This window comes from Saccostrea cucullata, unplaced genomic scaffold (genome assembly GCF_032062105.1).
Source record: "Saccostrea cucullata isolate Sc308-1 unplaced genomic scaffold, CSIRO_AGI_Scuc_v1 ctg2384, whole genome shotgun sequence".
Lineage (NCBI taxonomy): Eukaryota > Metazoa > Mollusca > Bivalvia > Ostreida > Ostreidae > Saccostrea > Saccostrea cuccullata.
Window position 1 is genome coordinate 369 of NW_026941540.1, and position 26,873 is coordinate 27,241.

Here is a 26,873-nt window from a genome sequence, read left to right on the forward strand (position 1 = left end):
ATCAAGAGGTCAAATTTGTTGGTACCCCCTAAAAAGGTCATGAGTAATACACATTTGAAATATGAGGCCAATAGCATCAACTCATCAAAAATCATGGGCAATGTTAAAGTTTTTGTGGGCAGATATACATACAGACAGGGCAAAAACTATATACCCCCAATTCTTCAAAAACTGGAGCATAAAAACTGTGTCAGGTAAATTTATAATTACACAAAATGTTGTGTCTGGTAAAGTACTTAGTTTACTCAATTTCAGCTTGAAACTTGACTAAGAAAGAAGATAAACCAAAAAAAGCATGTAGCTCAGTTTTTATTATTTCTCATGTAACAATAACATGGTAGCTTCTAAATACATGAAAATGTAAAAACAATGTTTGCATTTTTAGTAATGGACAAAACATTTTCACAAACAAAGGCTTGATTTTCTCTTGAAATATAAATTATGAAGAATACTCATAAAACTTTGATGCTGGACATGTTAAAACAGATTTAAATATTAAATCTGGTGTATGGAACACAACTGTATAAGATAATAATGATGCACAAGTAATATGTTATCACAATTTCAAGATAAATTCCTTTTTATTGGCATGCATGTACACAGTAAGTTACCACTTGAGTTCTTTAAGATGGACCTTGGTGACTTGTTGAGTCTTGGTCTAGAGCAAGCCTAAGATACATGAATACAATCTTTTGTGTGAGACTTGTAAGATCAAGGTAGCTATATAAACTTGCTTTATATAATAACAAAGAACTTTGATTTCAGTTAGCTTTATCTTCTTGCTTTATACAGAGTCAAATCAGGATATCAGTATAATCATGCTCTAATCTCGGATCATCATATCTACATAATCTTGCCCTACATAAACCTTCAGTAAGATATCTTCCTATTTCTGCTCCATGAATTAAGGTTAGATCAGGAGGGCTACATAATGCTGAGGAGCTATGATGAACTTCAGAGATTCTCCTGTTAATAAAAAAACAGTGCATGCTTGTATGAATTTAACAATGCATATAAGGCCTAATATAAAATATTGTTTGTTTGCAGTTGCCGACCGACCCACTGAAAATGCACCCGACCCAAACTTTTTTTAGCCATTTTGTAATATTTTTTTTCCAATTTTTCGGGATATTAAAAACTGCTTCATTTTCAATTTTTGTCTTTATCAATCATTAGTTTATACCAAGAGTGCAGCTTTTTGTGTAAAGTAGGCCTATGAAAAACTTTATTTTATGTTATCTATCAAAGATCTTTGAAACAATTTTTTTTCCTGTAAAAAAAAAAAATACCCCATTTATACCAATCTCTGACCCTGATCACTAAAAATTATAGGTCAGCAACTGCAAACAAAGAATTTTTTAAGCTTGGCCTAATGTAAATCATTTTCACATAGAACCCCAGAAAAAAGTAAATTTTTGTTATGCTCGATTTATTGTAAGCAATTTGTATTTTTATCAATTTTAATATCATCTTGGTAACAAAGAGAGACTATTTTCCTGTATTTATTATGAACATATCAATCAAAATAAACATTTGAACATTCAACTATTTGTTGGTTTTGTGAATATTTTAAGGAGCTTAAGTTAGCTAATACAAACCTTTGATGACAGATTCGTTTGATAAAACATTGACATAACGTTGTGTGGACTGGGGAATGTACATTTGTCGTCTCAGCATTGCACATTCTTTGAAGCCAGGTTTCCACTCTTTCCTGTAACAGATAATATATGACCCCATTATATCAATCTGTGATTTTTTATTACTTAAACTTTCATTTCTATAACATTCATAAAAATCTATATTGTCTAATACAAACAACTTAAAGAGAAATTTGAATGAAAAATTTGCCTATCTATATGATAAGCAAATTTTTCATTCAAATTTCTCTTTAAGCTTACATTGAGATGAAAAAATCACACATATATTAATACAATCAAGTCAAAATTTTAAAGATCATGTAAAGGATTACTAATGTTATCCATTGAAAAAACAAATTATTTGAAAGCATACCAAGTGCTTTCAATCCTTCTGATTTCCACTTCATCAACCTCTATCAAATCACCAATAAATTTGGTCTCATATCCTCCTAGAAAATAATAATTAGCAATAAAGATAAAGACGAATAACTCCAAACAGAAAGATAATAAACAAAAGAAAGATAATAAATTACTTAAATTGAAAGCATTTACATGTACTGATACCAACTTGACAATTTTAAATATTTACACCTATCGACCCCTATTCCTTCACACCATGGGGTCAATTGCAAAGAAAGCCAAATTTGATAAAAATGTCTTAAAAAGTTTTCATAAATGCATAAGATGAGCAAGTGTGGTTTTGATATGAATAGAAATGTTTATTTGTAATCAATCTAAATCTCCGCCACAAGAAGATTTGCAAATACCTTGTGATACCTTAATTTGAAAGCGTGCACATGGTTTGAAACTTTACTAATTGCAGCAGGTTCCCACATGCAGACATCTTCACACCTATGTACGTTTCTTAAACTCAACATATTTAAAATTCCCTATCAAGACAAACTTCTTACCAGTGGCAAGATTCCAGGCAAAACAAAAGCTTGTTTGATATCTTCTTATGGCATTTTTACTAAAAAAGTAAGAAGTGATGCAGTATTCACAAGAAAATGAAAAATGAGTTTGTTGTTCCTCAGAATCACAATTTTTAGGTAGGGAATTACACAGATTTCTTGAAATACCAATCTCTATCTTTAAATGATTAAGATACACTGTGATAAATTTTCCCAGCAAATTTGTTATACATTGCGTTAATTTCACACAGAAAATAAAGTATGTCTAGAATATTTCTAGGACTTTGTAAATTAAATATACATCTTTCAAAAAAAAAATTCATTTTACATTCATAATGACAGCTAAATTCATTAAAAAAATATTGTGCATTGCTTTTTTTGCATACCTGCGTTTTATTTTTCTGCTTGCATCCGTTTCCTCTTTGGCATGAATTAGTGCAAACACTTTACCTATCACTGTGGTACTTTCTGCACATACCTATAGTAAAACAATTTGTAGAAGATTCCAGGCAAAACAATACACGTACATTAAGAATATATCTGCTCTTTATTGAGATCCCTTTATAATCTATCACATTTCTTTTGTTAAGCTTACCAGGGAGCTTATGTAAAACAACTGATTTAATAATTTTTTTCAGCTTCACAAAGTGGGCCTTTTGCAAACAGTTCTACACTGAATTTATCTAGAATTTCAGATGAGATTCTACAATTTTTTTGCAAAAAAAAATAATGTTAAACCACTATTACAACATACAGGCCACATTCCTGAAAAACTCAGAAACGAAAAGGACTTACATCTAAAATCTGCAGGTCGTAGTTAGTGAAAGCAATGTATCTGTGACCCCAATCAGCAAAATGACCTATGACCTCCTCTAAATAATGTTCCACATCAAATGTCATCTGGGTCACACGTACACACTCCTACAACATAATTTATTTACATTTCAGGTATTTCATTTCCTATATATATGCACACACATTAACATTGTTCAATTCAAGAATGATAAGCATACTGTATTAAAGTGTACTGTAGATTCCTTATTTCAAAAAGTATGTAATATCATGGAATAACACCAAGACATTTAATCAGAAAAACATCAATTCCCAATTTGGCAGATGGTCTAGAATTTTTACTTGTATTTTAGCAATTAAAATCTGTGAGTAACCTGTAATGCCTCTTTACAGTGGGCTGGAAAAAGTGGCTTATCTTTGTCACCATACACTTCCAGAGGTAGTATACTTCTATAAGCAAGATCAAAGTCCTCTGTAAAAAAAATCTCACATCATTATTGATACTCAGAAATCAAAATTACAGCCAGAAAGTTCATTCTGAGCCAATTCTGTTTTACCAAAATGATATTGAAATAATCCATCAAAAAAAAATATTTAAAATGCAACACTTGTTGCATACTGCATTCATTTGTATCTACGAAGCATTATTAAAGATAGCCTTTAATGATCTAAATGTATAATTTTACTAGTTTTAATTGACTTCCCAAATTACCTTCCACAATGCCAGGAGACTGGTTTCCACTCTGTAAGGCATGAGAAAACTTGCGGACAGTGTAGGTGACAGTCCTCGTCTCATTGACCTGTAAGTACACACTCTCTGCACTCTTACTGGTACTGGTGGTACTGGTCCCACTGTTAGAGGGAGAGAAGAAAGACCGCTGAGAGGAGGCAGGGTTCTTGTTTCCTAACAGACAGTTGTTACAGATGGGATTGGGTTGAAGTGGGCTACTAGCTGGGCTGTAAAGGGGCCCAGGAGACTTGGCTGGACCAGGGGAGCGACAATTGGTGGGTTGGCTGGGGGAGGGGCATCTTGCATTGTCGGTGGGCTCGTTTGGTGAAGTGGACTTCTGAGGCATACTTGTCAGAGGTGTGTTACATTTACTAAGTTCACTGTTATCACATTTTGAGGGTGACCTAAGGCACTTTATGGAATCCAGTGGAGAATTGTCTTTATCAATGGTGTGGACCTGAGATCCGCTTTCGTGAACCTCTTGCATCACAGAGTTATTTTGGGTAAGCACATCACTAGTTTGTGAGGTATCTGTCATTAGATTAATATTATCTAACCAGTCTTGTGAGGAAGGCACTAAAGACCCCCCATGCTTGCATAACTTTGGTCCCTCCATATAACTGGCTCTCGGAGAACGCTGACGTGTGTACTCCTTTAACACACCACCATCCATGTTCTCTTTCTGACTCTCATCCATCAAATCTACAGAATGCGGAGATAGACAGAGGGCAGGGTCTGTATGTTTACGGCGACACTCACACATACTCGGTGAAACTGGTCCCCTGGAATACTGCTTAAGACTTTCAAGCTTGGGATTTTCTAAAAGCTGGTCTTTACTTTGATTGTCAATAAGAACAGAAACTTCTGTTAATGCTATGGAGGTAGTTTCCTTTTCATCACAGCCATCCACATTGACTGACAGTGCTACTATTGAGTCCCCGGTATTTATAACAGCCACTCCATCTATTTTCAATTGAGTTCTTGGTCCAAATGGTGGAAATGGAGGTGTCAATTCAAACTTCGTATGAACAGAAAAGGCATGCTTCATACAAGGAATCTTGATTGGCTTCTGCTTTTTGTCTTCATCTAAATTGCACAAAAAAATTTCTTTTACTTTACATGGATGTACATGTCATGTAAATAAATATGTCTTTAAGGCATTTATTTCCTCTCTTCCACACCCCCTCCCTTTAGCCGTAATTTTAAGATTAAAAAGAATAACTCTGAAAGAAATATCAATTAATACAGTGTTCTAGCAAGCATATGAACAAACTTTAAAAGGTTTTAGAGCTAAAGAGCCTTGCAGAATATCAAATTAGAATCAATTTTATGGTAAGTGTATTAACTATAGCTACAAAATTGTTTTTTCTGAAATACTTTTACTTTTCAATTCATACCTGGTGAAATAATCTGACAGAATGTACAATTCTGGAGGGGAGGTACTGATGTAATGGTCATATAACATGAGGAACATCCATCTTGTGTTTGGCTTGGGAGACTGAAACAAAGCAGAATATTTAGTCACTTCAATACATATAAAAGGCTGTTTAATTTACCATTGAATACAAAGACACTCATTTATGTTTATATTGAAGATTTACTAAGTTTACATAAAATATAAATGTTTTGAAAACCTGCCTACAAAATAGTGCAAATGTATGTGTTAATTACAGGCGAACTTTGGTATCTCAAAAATGGACGTCTCAAATACCATGGATAATTCAATGATTTATAAATCCAAAACAATTTTTACTGAAGTATTTTATTCTCAATATCTCAAATCCTCCAATATCTCAGAAGTGTTTTCACTGTTCCTTCAAATTTGAGATTACAAGGTTTGACTGTTTTTGATTTTGCTGGTGCTTACCTGTGTCCAAATATCAGAACCTTACATGGGTCTGATGGCCACTCACAAAAAGAAATGTATAGATCCACAGTCAATTCTTCCTCACCAAACAACTTGATTTCAGACACCTACAAAAAAAACCCAAACAAACAAACAAACAAAGAAATAAATAAAAAGAATTACAAAGTGTACAAATGTATTTGAATATCTTTTGCTTGTACGTGTAAAATTATGTTTGCTTGTCTCCAGTTGAAATATTACCTTTTGTAATGGCTGATTGGGTACAAACCACCACCACTGTAGTCTGTATTCATATGTACACACCGGGAGCACAGACTGGTGATCAGCATCCATAGAAGTCGTGTAGCTCACCACAAACTGACCACACTTTGTGAATCCCAGAAACACATGCCTAAAAAATGAATTCGGATAAAAACTTTTAATGATATATTTTGCCTGTGAAGTTCAATTGATTTTAATTTTTCTTGCAATCATATCTAAAGTTCAGGAAGGTGGAATAATAGGCAAAGTTCCACCAGTATTACAATCATCACTATACAGTACAGAATCTTTGATAAAACCTCATATCATTATCAGATGCACATGTATTTATATTAAAATTGCAATATCGTCTCCTTCTAAAATTCATCTTATCAGTCTCATGAATAAATGGAATATGACATTTAAACATAGAAAAGGTGCTAGTATAGACAACAATATGTGTACATACTATGTCAACTTCTTAAAGGAAATAATCATTAATTCTAAATACATGTACAATTATATAATAATTAAGGAATCCTTATCCAATCAAAAATGAATTTATCATGAAATGTATCTGATTGATTTTTTTAACTTAACATCTTTTACTGAAGGATGATTGTAAACTTCATCTTCCTTACCCCTCCTCCAATGCCTCCTCTGACACCAGTGATGGGAGCCTGAAACATAATCTAGTGGGAATCTTATTGAAGAACTGGCACTGTCTCTGTCTCCTGTGGAGTTTTATTGTTCCCCTGGTCTGTGTTAAAAAAATATGTTATATTTAGTATTACAGCTGTATGCAACACATTATGCAAAATTTTACTTCAAAATGGACATACTAGAAAGCTTAATCCAATTTTTAACTCCCAGTCAACCAATTTTGTAAAAAATAATTATTGACTTTGTGTCAGTTAGACAAATAGGACCATCGAAATATCAAACATTTCACTGGTTGCAAAACTGTGGCGTCGTGGTTTTACATATTAGACTTTGACCATAACACTACAGATCCTGTAACGCAAAAAAAGGTGCAATTTACGGCGCAAGATTTTCTGCACACTGTTAGGGAGAATTTTTCCATTTTCTAGCATTGGTAAATCATCTACCCTTCACTCCCTAATTCTAGACACATACTTTAACCAACATGTATTTTTTTTTAATTACTTACTCACTCTTTATAGTTGTCGCTACAGATCAATTAACTTGCTTGTTTTGATCTTGCAGTTGGATGGCACAAAATTCAGAACAAGCGAGTTTATTGGCCTTCAGAGAAAACTATAAAGAATTGGGAGGTGGATGAATTATAAAGCAGGGAGTGAAATGTAGTTGATTGACCAACGCTGGAGAGAGAAGAAATTCACCCCAACACTACGCAAAAAATCCTGTGCCGTAAATTGCACCTTTTTTTTCCTTTACAGGATCTGTAGCATTATGGTCAAAAACTAATATATAAAACTATAACACCACAGTTTTGCAGCTAACATTTCACTTGTATTTCCAACAGACACCTGACTAATGATTGCTTATTGAACCCCTAATGGGGTTAACCCCATTTTTCCTGTACCTCTTCAACTGATACAACTGAGAACCAAATGGGCAAGTCCTAATTTTACATTTAGAAATCTTCTTCAGAGACTGCTTGCAACTAATGGATCAAGTGTAAAAAAAAAAAAAGTGAAAGGGTGTGGGATTAAAATACCAAGGAAACTAAAACTCGATCATCAACTAATACACAAAGACAATCTAAGCCTAGAAAATAAGTGACAGACATGGATACACAGAGACAATGTCTTTAATCCCATAAATATCAGGCAATTAATTTGGTATCCAAATAAAAATACTAACTCTTTTACTGCAGCAGTGAAGGGAAGAACAGTACCCTTGATCGATTTGGTATTGAGCAGAAATAGTTATGAAAATCAGTAGTATCAACAAAATACTTGATTGTTGGAATACTTTTATTCCTTCATTTTTAATTTATTGGAAAAATGAGGTGACTTGCTAGTTTGATTGAATACCATGTGGCCAGAACAACATTCTCACATTAGTTTTTGAAGTTTTCTTACTGCAAAACCCGTTATGTATCATTCACTAAATCTATTCAGAACATGCATAAACTGAATATAATTGTAAAGTAATCAACCTCTCTATTGTAGAGCTTTCTTAGTATACTGCAGGACATCATTTAAATTCTATAAATTCATTTTCAAAGAAATCTTTGTGTCGTCTGAGCGCTTTCGGGTTGCTTCAATGTTAGTCAGATGCTTCCCATGAGATAAAGAAAATCCTATCTCCACTAAACGCTTAACCAACAGAGACTTTTGGAAATCCAATTGACGACTAGAAAGCGGACCAGTTCCGGAATCACACGCTAGTATGTCTTCGAACTGAGAGGTCATTTATGAAACATGTCTCGTTCACAATTTGTTTTACTGTGCAGAAAAGTCCTCACAAATCATATGAGGTTGGTGCATAATTTCACTATACATAAAATGCGAAACTGATAAAAAGACGCATTACATAAAATGATAATGTAAGGAATGAAATAAATATCCTTCATTAGTTGTTCCTTCTTTTAAAAGCTGTGATATGATCGAGTTATTAAATATGAGTCTGACTATATGGTTACATAAATATAAGCGTGATAAGTGAGCCCTGTGGTACACTGTAATTTCTTGTATAGTTATAATTAATAGATTACATAATGCAAAAAAAACAACAACAAAAACAGACTAGTACAACTAGAGTGTAATTTGCATCTAAAGAAAGTTGCATAAGCAGTTCTTGTCTGAAACAAAAAAAGACTGGTCTGACATTACTAGAAAAGATAATAAATTCACTGGCGGGCCGCATCTGAAGCAGTTCAACCCTAAGTGTCCAATGCACTTCCTTCCACCCCAGGGAAGCTTAGTCCTGAAGAAAAGCTAGGTCCTCTCCATGCTCTCTGAGTGTGTGGCAGTGGCAACCTAATGTTATCTATGCTGTGCATGGATATTAAGTCTGTAAATGGACTCAAAGACCTTGCTCTAGACTATATAGCTTTATGAAGCAGGTCATCAAACTCCAGTCACTATGTTGCCACCAGTATTGTAATGCAAGATGGTCACCCATCCAAAAATATTCATTCCATGGTATATATAGTCCAACTTACAACATCTGTTATACAAAACTTGAGAAAGTTGTTCATTTTATGACCTATAATTTTGCTCAAGATGAACTGTAATGGTCAAACTGACACTGTGACTTTATTAGTACTAGCAAAGGTAATTTACCACTGGTAATTCTAACTGCTGTTATTTCCTGGCCAACCCTTATTGCAGTTTGTTTTATCTATATTTGCAGGAGATGTGCTCGATGGGATCAGTCCAGTGCGGCCAATGCAGCCAAGGTGACCCTGAACCAGTTAAGTGACCACTTGGAGGACCAAATTATGATAAAGACCATCAGTAGATCAAGCTTTGTTTTACACAATGAGAACATCAGGATTATAGGACCCACTGTGTTCTTCCCAAGAGAGGTTCTACATTGGAATGTATGTCACTCAATTCTTAGTTTTCATGTTCCATAGGTGTCTTGTAAACTTATAATGTTTATGCAGAATTAAACAGAGAGAGATCTGTCCAACACTTGATTTGATCCAGTAAAAGGGCTGACTAGCAGACTTTTAAAAATTCTTGCCTAACTATGTAGCCTATATTGATTAACTTTTCCTTTGTCCTTATTCGAAAGACTACCTTTTCTATAATTTAAGTAAAAGCAAACTTTTAAGCTGAAAATTTATATGATTTAATTATGTTTTTTTGCAACTTGTTCTTGTTATTTTTTCCTTTCAAAGGTTAGGGGTATAGAAGATATAAATGAAGCCTCTTTGTCCTTGTTTACTCTTATTGATCCAAAAGTTGGTGAGTATACTGTAAATCATTCATTTTTGTGGGGTAAGGTTTTCATCCTTTGGGGAAAACATTTTTCTACATGGGAATAGGTTTTTATGGTTGAAGGAAAAACATTGTACTTTAGTATTCAGATTTTAGAATTTCACAAGGAATGTGAATTGTAATTTTCACAGGAAGTTTTAGAAAATTTACCAGATTTACTAGCTAAGTAGTCAATAGGCCTGTTACATTATTCTTTTAACCTCCTTACAGACATCCTCTTGATTGGAGTGGGCACTCACATGGAGAGACTGAGTCCGGAGGCTTTGAAATATCTGAGAGTCAACAAAATTAATTTTGATGTTCTACCTACAGTATGTATTTTGAAATATTAAGCACAACACAGAGATAATATAAACCTAATTTTTGTGAAATTTTAGTTGTTAAATATAATCACAGCCATCTGGAAGTGGTTCAGATACATGAATATGTCAGATTACATAGTTTGATTTAATGCTAAAGAATGTTGAAATAGAATGGGTCAGAATTCACAGTGAAATGGTTTTCACTGGTTTTGGATAAGACAGATTTCACTGTATTTAAAACTCTTGATGGTTTGGAAAAGGTAGAAATAGATCCACACTCAATTTGAATAAAATTTCTTAAATTTGTGCAGGAAAAAGCATGTGCATTGTTCAACTTCCTGAATGCGGAACAGCGTCAAGTTGCTGCAGCGGTGATACCTCCCACGGTAATTGACGATGACATGCTTATGCCAGTAGATGACGATCTGATCACCTTTGATCCCAATGTGGACATGTTTGGTGAGGATCCCGATGTTATTGCACAAGACGAAGACTTGGATTTGAGGACCCCCGGAGAAAAACTCCGAGAAACAGCCACGGGTGTGAGACTGATGATTGATAAACGAAAAAATGCGGAAAAATTAAAGGATATGCCACAACCTGATGTGCCGGACATCCAGGATATTGTTTACAAAGTCATGGATGAAGTGGAGAAGGAGTCGGCCGAGGAACGCGCACGGAGAGAAGAAGGGAAGGCGGAGCAAGGAGAGGAGGCTAGGATAGAGGATGGAGAGAAGACAGGAGAAATAGGGTCAGAGGAGGAGGCAAAGGGGCCCAAGAGAGGGGACAGTGAAAGGACTGGACAGAGTAAAGCTAGTGAGGATAAATCGGGGGATAATTCAAAAGATGTGAGAAACACAGACGATAGTGAAACCAAAACAGATGACCCCAAATCCTGAGATTTACTCAGTTATAAAGAGTGTATGAAATCTGAAATGCCCCAACAGACATTTGCTGTGCTTGCAGAAATGTACCTCTTAATTTTCATGTTCATAAAATGTTTCAGAAAAACAAAATTTGGTTTCTTAGTAGAGTGTATCTGTAGCATCTAATGCAATAACTGCTTTGTGATAGAGGTATATATGTATGTAGAAATGAGAAAAAGGACCTGTTAGAGTTAAAAAAGTGACAGTCCACCAATGCCATCTTCAGAAGTTTATGTAACAAGTTATTTGATAAAAGTATGCATCTACATATAACAACAATGCATGCTTTATAACAGATATTAAAGTTCTCTAAAATACTGAGATGTTTTACCGGGTAATACTGTCCAAATAATATTTTAATTTGATCGTTAATTGATATTAATAACTTGGGGAGAAAATTTGAATTTCATAGAATGTGAAATATTTTTTATTCATTAAAAGAGTGTGATATTGAATGTTGAAATGTCTCAGCTCAGTGAATGTTCGTTATGAATGGATTAGGAGATGACTATAAACCAGCAAAAGCAAGCAGGTTGAAAGCCCTTGATTAGCTCCTCTGAGCCCACATGCTATGTAATTTTGTTCTTTGTGAGTAAACTTCTTGGAATATGGGCATTATCTCAGGAATCCAATTTTGTCAAAGAGCCATAGCGCATTTGATAGTCACGATAGATTCACCTACCCTAGTAGTGATTTTTTAAATACATTATTTAACCAAAATTTTGTCATACAATGTTAGTTTATACATGCCTTAAAGCAAATCACACAAAAATAATATTCAAATATTAATAATTCCCTCATATGATAGATATAAAAATCGTTCAGTTTATATGGAGAATATAGTAAATACTGAGGACCCCCCCTAAAGAATTACAAACTGTAGCAAAATACCACCCTTAACCAGAAAAACAACTTCTGAATAATTTTATTTGGATAAGACTGTACATCATTACATTTAGATAATTTTGGTTAAAGGTGGTCTTCATATTGAAAATGTTGAAAATATGTATTTAATTTTTTTTCTAAAACTATTTCAAGATTCAACAATTTGTGTTAAATTTATCCACAATATCCTCATGACTTCGTGGCGCAGTGGTATGATTGCTGGATTGAAGACATCATGATCGTGAGTTCCAGTCTCACAGTGCGTGTTTCTTGTCTACGATTTTATTTTTTTTCTCTCTGTGCATTTTCCCCTTGTTTTCTTTTATTATTTTATAATACATGTATAAATATTGTAAGAGATTTATAATACAACATTACACCTTGAAATTATCTTGGGAAAAATCAGCCTTAAACTAGTTTAATGACACAAAGTCATGATAGCTGCTAGCTTGTTGTATTTTTAAAATTTTCTAACAATCTTGTCTAGAATAAGAGTATTGAACAAGTAAAATTATTGTCATGTAACAAACTTGCAACTATTAAAATAAACAGTGGTCCACAAATATTTACATGCAGTTTGATTTTGAATTGAAAGGTACATGTATCTATAAACAGAAACAGGTGATTTCTCGGTAAGGCAGCTATGGCTCTTTCTTAGAGTATCTTTACCCCAAAGGGATGTAGCCCATGAACAAGGGGAGATAAGTGGGAAAAAAAAGCAAAAGTCATGGATTCTCATGGATTCACTGGGCAGATAAAAATGAAACTATAAAGAAATGTGGATTAAAAGTTGTTTAAGGCTTCACACTGAAGCAAAGAATGTACACTAGTCTTGAGGTCACTTCGAAGTTTATCCAAATGATATTTTGTGAAAAGTTTGATATTTTGTCCACCTTAAGGACTGAGATAATCAAATCTTGTCATAAATCCTATGATCATCAAAACGTGTCAGTTGATGCATCATTGTGCTGCAGAGTGTGTCAACCAAAAATGTCTTCTGTATATTATTTAGCTCATCACCTTCAAAACATTTTGGTTTAATATTTTGGATACTGTGAGGTTTAGTAAGTTGATGCATCTTGGGTCCTTGCAGGTATTTTCAATTTTAAATGCTTATTTTGGACAATGTAAAGCCTAGGATCACCAAACTTTGTCAGCTGATGTATCTTGAGGCCACAACGGTCTCTGAGTAAATCAACTACATGTAAAAAAAGTAGGTCATGGAGACCTATTTTAGTACTTCATTTGATTTTATTCATTTGGTTTTATTTGAATATTTCAGAAACTGAGAGGCTTAGAATCATCAATATTTGCAAACATGCATCTGGGTCTTTTGAATGTCAGCCAAAAGGCTGTTCACCATGCCTTACTGATGTAATTTAAGGCCATCTAAATATTTTGAATAATAATGGGCTTTAGAATCATACTTCTTGAGCTGATAGATCTTATAAGGTCCTTGGATTGTGTCAACCAGAAATTATGTCACTGTTAACTACATGTATTTTTGGAATTCTGCACTTTTATCTCAATAATTAGGATAATAAGGAGCTCAAATTTTATCAGTTGATACATCTTGTGTCAACTATTCTACGAACTGTTGTTTGAAAAGCACCATCACCCATTGTGAGGGCTGCTTCTTCATATGTAGGTCAACTTAAAAAAAAGGTCAGCATAAAATCTGCTTGTTTTCCAATATATAATGACAACAATGACAACATAGAAAATTTACAACATTTATTAAAAATCCAGATTTTTGTAAACAATATAAAATGACACTGCTTTTTGTATAAGGTGTAGACTTAATAAGAAAAGCAATACTAAATGAGCACCATTGCATAGTAACACAGAAAGAGGTATCTAATGGTTTTTCTTGAACTGCAATTTAAAAATCTGAATAGCTAGCTAAAATACATCATTTAACACAAAAATTCCTAACATATCCATGTTTTCTGATGAATAGTCTCCCAGCATTCTCGTTTTTACTCTCCTTAATTACAATCTTAATATAATCTGTAAATTAACTAATCACTTGACCGATTTCACCTAACAAAGGCAATATCAATTTCAAAATACATGAATAATTCACTATATAAACATTCTCTATACAGTGTGAGATTAAAAAAGTGTGGAATATGGCTACATAATGTTATTAGGCTTATTATAATTTACATACTTTGGTATCAATCTGTTTTTTTTTCTTGAGAATGATTACATGCATATAATTAACATAATACTCAATACAGATCCAATAATTCTCTTGGAATGTTAACTGGCCTCAGTGCCACCGTCAGCCCTATAGCTAGCATGTAGTAAGACAAAGGTGAATACACATTAAACTTGGGGAAAAATGATTTTTTACAGAAAAAAAGCAAGGATTTCTCATGTGATCTATACCTAGTACAAAGTACTAACAGACCAGAAGACATATACACAAATTAACAGCATACACTTTTATATAATTATAAAAATACAAAAAAGGTAACCTTATACATGCATATCAAATTGCTTAACCTAAGATTTGTAATGAATTATATATAAGGAGGAGAATGGAGAAACTAGTTTACATAGTGTATACAAGTGTTGTTACATTAGGGCGTGACGCAGAGAGTGGCTGAGTATTAAAGGTGGCAGTGCCTTCTCATTTCCTGCGTTTTCCTGACTGTCGCATTAATTTCTCTCGCGCCCTTTGGCAGCTCTCACAGCAAGGCTTTGAGTATCGGGTGTGGCCGCAAAGGCGCGCGCTAACAATCAGTGAACATTTGATTTTATTGGCTGTGTCTACACAAGTTGAGGGAACTAAATCTACAACAAAATTGATAAAAATTCATATATAATTTTAAACCTTGATGCTTTGAACATGAAAAGTTACATATTTAGAATTCTTTTATATTACATGAGATTTCAGATGTACTGGTCATAAAATAATGTTCATATAAACATCTATTGTTGAATAGTATAAATGTATTCTGTAAAATTGAACAGTTCTTTGACAAAAATATGATGTACATGTACATGCATGAAGACAAGAGATAATTTTGGTTCCTTGAACCCTTTATCATTTTTGCATTAAGTGACATGACTAAATGATCCTATGCAAACATAATAGAAAAATCTTACACATACCAAATGGAACAACTTGAATTGACACAGTGTCCTCAACTGTCTCCTCATCATTCCTCACCACGCAGGTGTAAGTGCCTGTGTCCTCGAGGGCCAGGTTTATAATCCTCATACTGCCCCCCTGGATTTTTATTCTCTGGTCAGTTGTTAATGGTAGCCCATTCTTCCTCCAGGAAATCGTTGGAGTGGGGTACCCAATGCCTGAACACGTCAAGTAAAGGGCCTCACCCTCTCGTTTTGTCTCCTCTGAACGGTCAATTCTTGCCCTCAAAGACTCTAAAAAAAAAACAATTGAAATCAGATCAAAAATCTAACAGAGGAGCATTTTGAAAACGTTTTATAAAAATTCCCATTCTTAGTTACCATTTTTGATGAATTTGATCAAATGAATACATTTGAACATACAGCTAAACACTAAAACAGACTGTCAGATGTGGGACACCCTGCCAATCTTTTTGGATTTAAAACATGGCCAATGACCAATTTTATGTCAGTGACCCAAAAGAATGCAAATAACGGTAGCTGAACAATGTATCCCTATGAGTTTACATTACCTCTGAGCTGTAGCTTGACGATCCTTTGCTCCGGTGTGGACACACCATTGCTGGCCACACAGAGGTAGCTTCCCATGTCCTGTTCTATCGTCCTCTGTATGATCAGGGTACCGTTACGGTACACGGTGAACCGTGGGTCCCTGGATACGTCGTACCCGTCCCGAGACCAGGCAACCCGGGGCTGGGGGTTACCGTAGGCCTGACAATGGAGGAAGGCGTCCGCTCCCGGCTGAACCACAATCATGGCTGGTGTCGGGAAAATTGTGATAGGAGCTGTGGGTAAAGAATGATGATGGGATATTACCATAAAGTAACCAATCATATTGTAGCTTCTGTAAAGTCATTACCATCAATTCATAAATATGTATGAAGAATGCAAAAATAACATGAATAAGCTATTCAAATTCTTTCTCAATGAAGTTATTTAATCAATTTTGTCTTGTATTCACATTTCTAAATCTAAGAACAATTATTTTGGCTGATATGTTTCTGAAATTTGTTGTAATCTAAATGGTATGTTTGAAAAAAAAAAAAAAACACTGAATTTCTATATGTTATGTATATGTAAAATGCATGCATCAGTATAAGTACATTTTATTATGTGTATACACAAAAGATTTATCTTGTTATTGTCAAAGATTTGAAATCGATCATTCAAAAATATGAGTTTATACATCATGTAGAGTTTCATGATTTAAAGATAAAAACCTTATCTGCTTTAATGTTGTCCTTAAAAATATATACATTAACTAAGAATATGAGGTTCTGTCAAAACTATATACACTTGATTTTCTTTTTTTTTTAAACATCAAAATCCCTTGTTTTTAAAACATGAGCATATATTTTTTTTCTTTCTCCAAGTTCTAAATTACCGGTATGCATCTCATGTTGGTAAATGTGTGTAATAAAATTTTACAACATATTTTGAGTTAAAATGTAGAACAACCTTAAAATCAGTAATACATGAAGGTTAGAAAAAATGTTAATTTTTGTCCACTTCTGGACTGGAGTAAATCAAGACATGCTAAAGTTGAACTATAATGTAGTGTTGATTTTGAGAAGAACAGAATGGATTGACAAGAGTCATCATTCATATCAACATAAAATACACACAATACATGTAACTATAACATGAAGAACATTTTAAATTAATTAATATAAAAAAAGCTAAAACTGCTCATGCAAATGTAGTCTACACTTAAAATATACATATTATTTTAGACAACATTCATAGTCTATCATGTTAACTACTGTAGATTCCTTATTTTTCGCGAGTACTTTTTATCGCGAATGGGCTCTTCAACAGCAAATCGCGAGAATATGAATTCACGAATGGAGATCAAGATCGAGTTTTAACATACATTTCAGCACCATAAAAATAAAGGTGAGTAATTTAATTTCGCTTTTGGTGCTTCTCGTGAAATTACGCGATAATTAATTCTACACGTACAATTAGGAATCTACAGTAAATAAAAAAAAGTTTGTGAAAATACTGTATACTGTGTAAATTTTCATATCTTTTACTGCATTGTTTCATAAAGGGCACTTTAGTTTAAAGAAAGAATTTATAGGAAAAAAATATTTTCTTAGAATTGAGGCAAAAAATGGCATAGGCATAAATTTTGACAGTATACAGTATAAATGTATATACTAATTTGAAACTAGTGAGTTACTTAGTTTGCAGTCAAATTTGGAAACCAAAAATATGACAATAAATTATACGCCTGTAATTACCTGCAACTCCACGGGCTGAAACCAAACACAGGTGTCAGGGATATTATTACACAAAGGTTAAAGGTCAACAAAGATTATGACGTTAACGCAGGGTGGATCTAATTTTCAGCTTAAAAAATGTCTGAACTTTTCATGGTAAGTTAGGAGTGTCATCTAAAAGGGTGCCGGTGGTACATATATTGGGAATACCTTGTCTTGTGTACTTAGCTTTAACACCTTGACTACCCTTCTCCCTCCCAATTCCCTTCCAAAAGTTAAGACTCAAATAATTTCTAATTCTTTTTCAGACAAATTAATGAAAAGACAGTTTAGAAAGGTGAAAATAAGCAAGGACAAACACACAGCTTTAATAAATATTGAATGAAAAAATTATTCAGACTAACACATAATCCCAAGTTTATTTGTAGTCACAAAGTTTATGGAAAATTCAAGTTCAAGCAAATCTACCACTACTGTATTAAATAAATTGTTTACAATTACAGAAAATCCCAATTAAACACATAGCCCCATCCACTTCTAAACACATAAAGATATACATGACTGTACAAAGTTGTTATGGAATTATTCTAATTGGAGAAAAGAAAAAAAACAGTTTTCAGAAACCAAACGCACATTTCTACAAAAAAGTTTAAAACCTGGGTTATAAATTCATCATAAGGGGACCCTTACCTTCTACTTGCAGTCTAAACCTCTCTATTTCTGGGGTGGATCCAATTTCTGCAACACGACAGGCATACATGCCACTATCATCCAGTGTCGCCATATGAATCAATAGTGAACCATCCAGATTTACTACCAGTCTGTCACTCTTTGTTATTTGGAATCTGCAGATTTTGATATTATTTTTATAATCTTTAAGTATTGAAACTGAATGTAGAAATTTTATATTCTTTTCCTACATACAGTTAAACTTTGTCATCTTGAACTTGCAATTCTTTTCGGTTTGAATTTCAATTAAATACCAATTACATATCATAAATAAAACAAATTACACAAAAGAATATTCTTTCACTTTATTTGAAAAAAAATTTACCTACCCATCTTTGTACCATGAGATGGTACCATATCCTGATCTGTATTTATTACACGGTATTACGACATCAGAGTCTGGCACCTCTATCAATGATGTATAATCTCCCTCAATCACATCAGTATCTGGACCAGCTTCATCTGAAGAAGAAAAATCTCAAGGATAAAATCAGTGGGATAGAAGTCAATTTAGTTTTTCAGATGGCATGGTGCAGGTAGCCCACATTTAAAAATGATCAAAACATTTTACAATTTTGTCAGGGTGGCAATGAAAATTCCTTATGACCTACCAAATAAATGGTTTATCAAACTATTCACATCACCTCATGAGCTGCTTGTCTGACCTACCATTGCAGTTACTGAAGTAGAAATCTCTAGCTGGGGTGATTCCGTCGGGACAGCAGCCGAATCGAGACCCACAATTCCTGTCATCTATCTCGTTATCTTTGTCATCCGGGGCTTTTGTGGGGGCTTTGAAGATTAAGATATACTGTTAGTACAATATTTTTGAGGGTACAACATATCTTTTATTCATTAATTTATCAAGTGTATCAATAATAAATTTTAAATTATCTTCCATGGCATTATGCAATCTAATTAGTTTAGCTAACTAGCAAAATGAAATATGATCATAGGATATAATTTCTTTGCTGCAGATGGAAAATGTGAAGGTTAAGTATAAGATCCCGAGGGTCAGCGGCTCTAGCTAGTTTTGATTGGTTTTTAAGTTGCCCTATAAACAGGTTGACTTTTCTGAACGGTGTCATTGTCCTACCTGGTGTTGGGCGCTGTCTATTTATACAGACTTCACGGCACTCCCTTTCATCGTCGAACCTATTGGCGTTTCCATCACATCCTCCATACCAGAACTGCCGACACTCTCCCTCAGTCTTATTGAAGTACCACTTGACTTCCCACTTCGAACAGGTACCTCTGTCAGATGTCTCATCACACAGGTCCACATCTGAATTTAAAAATTTTAGTTTTTTATGTTAAATACTCTTTATAAGGGCAGTTCAAGAGTTACTGTTGCAATTTTTCACAAAAGAAAATGTACGAAATTTAAGTGACAACTATTAAATATACAGTCTGAAAACTACAAAAAAAAAAATTCCGTAAATTTTATCTTCCAAATGTTTATACAATATTTGAAAAACAAATTTTTGGCTATCCTGAAAAATAAAGTATCCACGTTTACAGAGAAAAAAATGAGAGAGAGAGAGAGAGAGAGATAAACATACTGAGGGTGTACTCTCTAGTGGTGGTAGGCCTCTGGGTGGTAACTCTGGGTCTCTCTGTGGGGTACGTGGGCCTTCGGGTGGTAAAGCGGGGTCTCTCAGTGGGATAAGTAGGTCGTCTAGTGGTGACCCTGGGTCGCTCTGTGGGTATAACATTGTACCTATCCCAGCAGGCTTCTCTACACTCCTGTCCAGTACTAAACCTGTTAGCATTACCAGTACAGCCATACCACCTGAAGGGTCTACAGTCACTGATAGATGGGTCATAGTAGTACATAACTGTCATGTTACTACAGCTTCCTCTGTCAACTGGAAGCAGGCACTTGGGATCTTTGTTTCTGGGTGCAACGGTTGTCCTTGCTAAAAATGAAAATAATCTTTGCTTTATTCCAGTGTGATGCTAAAAATGAAAATAATCTTTTCAGTGTGATGTAATGGTATATCTAATGGAACTGGAGAGAGGAAATTTTACATCCTTCATGTAAAACTTGTTTCTGATGTTGAAGCACTTGGGAACTTTAAAAGCAAAATCTAGATAAAATTTAATTTCACATGACAATCAACAAAATATACTCATGAATCATATTTTCTTCACATGTACTGTATGATTGTTAAGCTTGACAAGGATCTTTACTTAGAGCTTTGATACTGACCTCATCTTAGCAAAACATGGAGTTCAAATCTTGTTATGTTTAAAATTCATACTTAACATTGAATTTTTCAGAAAAGATAAAACCAATCCCTAGTTCTCCCCAAGGGGTTCTTTGGATTTTGTGGCAGAGTAGTTCACATTTCTTAATGAACAAAGATAATGAGAGAAAAAGTCATACTGTACTATTTTCATGACTGAAAAACCCCAAGTCTCTCCAATTTTTGTATGCAATTGAAAAGTTATGCCTAGGTCACATTTAAGCCGATGGTTGGGCTACTAAATTTTTCTGGTCTTGTCGGCTGAAAGAACATGATCAGCCGACACGAGTGCCGTGCGACACGGAGCAGTCATATTAATTCCTAAGAAAACCAATGACTTAGATAAAGAACACACAAAAAAAATCTTGTTCTTTAGAAATCAGCAATATTTTTCATAGATCTATATTCAGATAGGTGATGTGAGTAATGTTTGCAAGGCAAAGAGTCAGAATTTTGTAAGATTCTGACTCAATGTTGAGAATGTGTGCAAGATTTTGTATAGAATTGCATAAATACGACAAATGGCGCATATCTATGCAGCAAAGAATACTTAGAATTTCTTTATATCTTACGGATTAATAATTTATGTTATTTCCGTTCAAAAAATATATATATGAATCCATGCATCAAAGTTTTGTTTGCGCTAGGTATCCTTATTAGGTTTAATATTCACAAGTCAGCCAATCGTCACCCGATCATCAAGCTCTGAGCTACAGTTTGATTTTAACTGTCGGCCGAAATTTTGAACACCCTTATTGTGGAATGACGGACGACCGACTTAATAAACTGACCGCCAATGGCTGGATGATGATCGAAGGTTGGTCGACGGATAATTTAAATTGAAGAAATCGGGCACCGATGCAGAAAAAATTATAACTTGGACCAATGGACACAAAATTGGTCGGCCGACAAAAAAGAGGTCAAAATTGAGCAAGAAAACAGACGATGAACTGCCCACTTTAACCCAAAGAAACCCATTTTTGCTTCAAAAACCGTCGGCCGCTGGTCATTTTTGGAAATGTGACTGGGGTTTTAACAAATAATACACACTCACATGGTGCAACATAGATGACAGTTCCAGAATAAGGTCCATAACCAATCCTGTTCCTGGCCTGTATCTTGAAATAGTACGTGGAGTCTGGCTGTAGTCCTGTTACGTAGGCGTACTCTCGGCCTCCGTCTACCTGCTGTGTGTACCACTGACTACTGTCTGAGTTAGGCTCCTTGTTTGTGTAGGAGATCAGGTAATCTGAGGAAAATACATGCTACTACATGTATATTTTCTTGTACTTCGATAGATAAAAAGAAGTTAAGATATCTAATGCATAAGGAAAGACTTTGAAGCATTTTGACAAAAGAGGTTGATGCTCAACACATTATACAATAATGAATGAGTACTGTAGATTCCTTATTTTTCGCGAGTACTTTTTTTCGCGAAAGGGCTCTTGAAGGTCAAATCACGAGAATAATTTACGCAATATTTAATTCCACACATATATTTAGGAATCTACAGTAGGCATCAATCACGACATGATAAATGTAGCTGAAAAAATTATTCATTATAATTTGGGGGGAGGGGGTTTCAAACCAAATGTTTCAAGTGGGATACTTTCTAGAGGTTAATCATACATGTCAGAATTCCCAAAATATAGAGTACACAAATTAATGTACTTACCGTAATTTTCGGATAATAGGTCGATGGGGTATATAGGTCGAAAGGCTCATTTTCAGCCTTAATTTTTGAAAAATCCTAAGATAGGACGAACTTACTATATAGGACGAGGCTTTGTTTCCTGTTTTCTAAAGATTCTTACTCAGATACAACGTATCAGAACAGGTAAACCTCTAAAATTACCGGGGTAATTCCATGACATGAACGTATCAAGAAAATAAACGGGTATTTTAATGAGTACAGCATTTAAATAAAGTTTTTAAAAAAATGTAGTTAAAACTTCTTTGAATTGTGTTACTACTTATTTTTCTCCAACTTGCCTGTTCAATGCCTCCGTAGTTTCATACTGTTGTTAAACCACAGGCATAAATAACACGTAAATACGTTCTTATTTTACAGCTATAATTTGGGAAATACCCGAGATCAAAGAATAATAATTCTGATTTCAGAACAGCTTGGACACATTCCTAATATATTTTATTCAGACATTATTTACCGGTGGACGACAATTGCTTCGATGTCAGCCATTTTCATTTTTGTTCTTCCGGGATTTGCCAAAAGCCGCAAACGACCATTGAATACATGTATATATAAAGCAACAGTAAAGAATTGAAATAATATTACCACGCTATAAGTTTAATTTATAAATTTAATTGAGAGTACCGGTACATTCACAATTTGACAGTCATTATGAATTTCATGGCTTTGTTTGTTCAATGATGTGCAACACATATACCCTAAAACGGCACGTGGATTTGCTAATCATGCCCTGCGGGTATTAAACCAACACAGGTGTTAAAACCTTTGCGTGTACACACAGTGTAAATCCTTTTATCTGTCAGACAATTAAAATTCTGTTAGAAGCCAATCTTTGTATAGCGGTAATTCAGTGTACTTCTTGTGTACGAAGAAGCTTTTCCGTATTTTAAATTTTGATACAGTTGCGGTTTTACTTTTAGTAAACGGTAGCGACTTCCTAACTTCACAAGATGGCTACCGCATGATGGCAATGGATAACACGTTGAGGAATTATTTACTTGATGAAGCACAGTTTTTTCCTTTGTCATCAACGGATATTTAATGGAATTTATTTTGTAAGAAAGCTATAGAATAAATATTTTATTGTTTTCCTGGGCATTAATTTTTCTGCGTAAAATAATGAAAAAAGTTATGAAAGTGGCACAGATTTGCTTTGAAATTGACATAAATTTTATTGATTTTGGGGCATTTTTCGTAAACTTGAGCCTTAGAAAGGTCGAATTCGTATATTGGGCGACCCCAGCGGTTCTGAGAAAAAAAGTATCGACCTATTATCCGAAAATTACGGTATTTATAATTGTTTTCAGAACTTCCTCAATATTTTAAACAATGTCATATTACATGCTATACATGTACCCACCAACAATTGGATTCAGACCCGTGGTAGCAGGTGCCCTCCATCTCAGTAACACGGTGAAACTGTCTCCCCTGGATGGAGATACATCCACGTCTGTAGGGGAGGCACTCAGACCTGAAGGAGACAAACATATAAAACAAGGTTTTACTACAGGAGAAAAAAAAATTCCTAAAGTTGATTTCTAATTTTGTTTGTTCATCATGTATCTTTTCTCTGGAAACACTAAAGACTTAAGATTTTATTGTTCAATGAAGCAAGCTATATAATTGATATATGTAACATGTTTAACAGTGTCAGGAAATGTACCGTAATTTTCGGGTTATAGGTCGATGGGGTATATAGGTCGAAAGGCTCATTTTCAGCCTTAATCTTTGAAAAATCCTAAGATAGGACGAACTTACTATATAGGACGAGGCTTTGTTTCCCGTTTTCTAAAGATTCTTACGCAGATACAACGTATCAGAACAAGTAAACCTCTAAAATTACCGGGGCAATCCGTGACATGAACGTATCATGAAAACAAACAGGTATTTTAATGAGTACAGCATTTAAATAAACTTTTTTAAAAAATGTAGTTAAAACTTCATTGAATTGTGTTATCACTTATTTTTCTCCAACTTGCCTGTTCAATGCCTCCGTAGTTTCATACTGTTGTTAAACCAGAGGCAAAAATAACACGTACATACGTTTCTTATTTTAAGCTATAATTCGGGAAATATCCGCGATCAAAGAATAATAATTCTGATTTCAGAACAACTTGGACACATTCCTAATATAGTTTATTCAGTTACCCGGTAGTTATTTACCGGTGGACGACAATTGCTTCGATGTCCGCCATTTTCATTTTTGTTTTTTAGCGATTTGCTAAAACCCGCAAACGACCATTGAATGTATATATAAAGCAACAGTAAAGAATTGAAATAATATTACCACGCTGTAAGTTTAATTTATAAATTAAATTGAGAGTACCGGTACATCCAAAATTTGACAGTCATTATGAATTTCATGGCTTTGTTTGTTCAATGATGTGTAACACTAATACCCTATAACGGCACGTGGATTTGCTAATCACGCCCTGCGGGTATTAAACCAACACAGGTGTTAAAATCTTTGCGTGTACACAGTGTAAATCCTTTTATCTGTCAGACAATTAAAATTCGTTAGAAGCCAATCTTTGTATAGAGGTAATTCAGTGTACTTCTTGTCTACGGGGAAATTATTGGATGGAAGAATTAGCTATACAAAAAAAAAATAAGCGAATAAAAAAAAAACACATCGTGAATTTACCGATACTTTAGAGTTTATAAGAAATGAATTAATAACTTCCGAATACGTATGATAGTACCGGTATATTCAAAATAAGTTCGTTTGACCGGTATTATAATTAAATAAAATAAAAAAAATATATAGTAATGACTATCGGTTTATTTGGTAATTAAATTTAGGAATTGACTGGCAACAATTTATTTCACTCATTTTACATTAAAATAAATATAAGACTGTCACAATAAAAAAAATTAATACTATTTCAATTTATCAATCTACCAATTAATGGTAAAACACTACACTTGTGATCTTGAAAAATTTTCCGTATTTTAAATTTTGATACGGTTGCGGTTTTACTTTTAGTAAACGGTAGGGACTTCCTAACTTCACAAGATGGCTACCGCATGATGGCAATGGATAACACGTTGAGGAATTATTAACTTGATGAAGCACAGTTTTTTCCTTTGTCATCAAAGGATATTTAATGGAATTTATTTTGTAAGAAAGCTATAGAATAAATATTTTATTGTTTACCTAGGCATAAATTTTTTTGCGAAAAATAATCAAAAAAGTTACGGAAGTGGCACAAATTTGCTCTGAAATTTACGTAAATTTTATTGATTTTGGGACATTTTTCGTAAACTTGAGCCTTAGAAAGGTCGAATTCGTATATTGGGCGAACCCAGCGGTTCTGAGAAAAAAAGTATCGACCTATAACCCGAAAATTACGGTACATCTAAAATAAATTTACCACACTGATTTTCATCCGAGTTGTCTCTACAATCTTGTCTGCCATCACAGCGACCCCCAGCAACACAGGTGCCATCTGAGCAACGGAAATAACCTTCAGGGCATGATCTGGAGGGTTCTACAAATCAAATACATAAAGAAGTGACAAGCAAATTTAGAGAAGTCTGCTCCCTCATTTTATAGGGTTTTTTTTTCTGTTGGGGCGCATTTATGGCATATTGCATCTGTGTTGTCTCTCCTGTCTTCATCTATTTTACTAAAAAAAGTTAAATATGGTGGAAGTACGCCTTTGATTTATGTTCTTTGTGTAAAGTTTGAACACATTGCCCACATTAAATTAAATAGATTTACTTAGCTGCAATAAATGAATATTATTTTGCATGATTTTTACAGTGTTGCACACTTTGAAATCTAGGTCATGAGGTCAAGTGAAACTTAAATCAGCACAAATATTATATTCAATTCATCTGACATCACGCATATGAAACTTAAATTACCACAAGATGATTCATCCGAGTTGTCTCTGCAATCTTGTCTGCCGTCACAGCGAGCCCCAGCAACACAAGTGCCATCTGAGCAACGGAAATAACCTTCAGGGCATGATCTGGAACCTTAATTCAACAAATACGTAAAAAAAAAATAAACAACAAATAAATAAAAATATATCAATTAATCATCATATACACAGCAATTTAATAAACTAAAATATATGCAAATGGTCCAAGATGCATTTTGAATGCATAGATTTTTAAAATTTGGCTTCAGTGTTGAGATGTTGCCAAGTTCTGCATAGCATACATACAGTGAATAATACAGTAAAACTCGTTTGGTACGAATATTGCGAATTCACAGATATAGCAAAGTTATCTTGGATCCCCATGCAGCTATATAAATTTAATGAATTCCCTATACAGATTTAGTGAAATAATTTCATAGATCCCATTGACTTTGTTATAACTGTTTTTACTGTATCCATAATAACTTGATTCCCCCTTACCACACAAACTTGAATCCTCGTCAGATCGATCAGTGCAGTCTGGTATGCCATCACAACGCTGCCTTATAGATACACACTGCCCATTGCCACACTGGAATTCCTGGTTAGAGCAGGACGGCACTTAAAGGAAAAATAGATTTCATACATGTCATGATTATCAACTTGTTGATTTGTAGGTGGTGGTATTTTAGTGAAACTT

General features: G+C 34.2%; 3 protein-coding genes across 3 annotated transcripts in view; 1 reads left to right on the forward strand and 2 right to left on the reverse strand.

Moving 5' to 3' along the window:
- Positions 1–295: 295 nt before the first annotated feature.
- LOC134258023 (DDB1- and CUL4-associated factor 15-like) lies at positions 296–8,461 on the reverse strand. The gene is made up of 13 exons (XM_062740582.1): positions 8,324–8,461; positions 6,819–6,937; positions 6,178–6,328; positions 5,938–6,044; positions 5,468–5,568; positions 4,053–5,156; positions 3,715–3,812; positions 3,344–3,469; positions 2,935–3,026; positions 2,549–2,607; positions 2,011–2,086; positions 1,599–1,711; positions 296–966 (listed from the first exon to the last, which is right to left on the reverse strand). Exons 1-13 carry the CDS (start codon positions 8,363–8,365, stop codon positions 911–913), a joined length of 2,244 nt encoding a protein of 747 aa, XP_062596566.1. The 5' UTR covers positions 8,366–8,461; the 3' UTR covers positions 296–910.
- Positions 8,462–8,486: 25 nt separating this feature from the next.
- On the forward strand, positions 8,487–11,806 carry LOC134258024 (uncharacterized). Its single transcript, XM_062740583.1, has 5 exons — positions 8,487–8,644; positions 9,523–9,712; positions 10,016–10,082; positions 10,326–10,426; positions 10,729–11,806. The coding sequence occupies exons 1-5, from the start codon at positions 8,589–8,591 to the stop codon at positions 11,314–11,316; spliced, it is 1,002 nt and encodes a 333-aa protein (XP_062596567.1). The 5' UTR covers positions 8,487–8,588; the 3' UTR covers positions 11,317–11,806.
- Positions 11,807–13,947: 2,141 nt separating this feature from the next.
- The window catches only part of LOC134258025 (papilin-like), a 68,698-nt gene continuing 55,772 nt past the window's right edge, over positions 13,948–26,873 (reverse strand). The window contains exons 22-35 of the mRNA XM_062740584.1: positions 26,675–26,794; positions 26,175–26,288; positions 25,679–25,795; positions 23,665–23,775; positions 21,648–21,842; positions 19,907–20,263; positions 19,441–19,629; positions 19,014–19,136; positions 18,674–18,806; positions 18,306–18,460; positions 17,637–17,651; positions 15,903–16,175; positions 15,352–15,624; positions 13,948–15,030 (exon numbers count right to left, since the gene is read on the reverse strand). Coding sequence (XP_062596568.1) covers positions 14,867–15,030; positions 15,352–15,624; positions 15,903–16,175; positions 17,637–17,651; positions 18,306–18,460; positions 18,674–18,806; positions 19,014–19,136; positions 19,441–19,629; positions 19,907–20,263; positions 21,648–21,842; positions 23,665–23,775; positions 25,679–25,795; positions 26,175–26,288; positions 26,675–26,794 — 2,339 coding nt within the window. The 3' untranslated portion in view covers positions 13,948–14,866. The remainder of the gene's footprint in view (positions 15,031–15,351; positions 15,625–15,902; positions 16,176–17,636; positions 17,652–18,305; positions 18,461–18,673; positions 18,807–19,013; positions 19,137–19,440; positions 19,630–19,906; positions 20,264–21,647; positions 21,843–23,664; positions 23,776–25,678; positions 25,796–26,174; positions 26,289–26,674; positions 26,795–26,873) is intronic.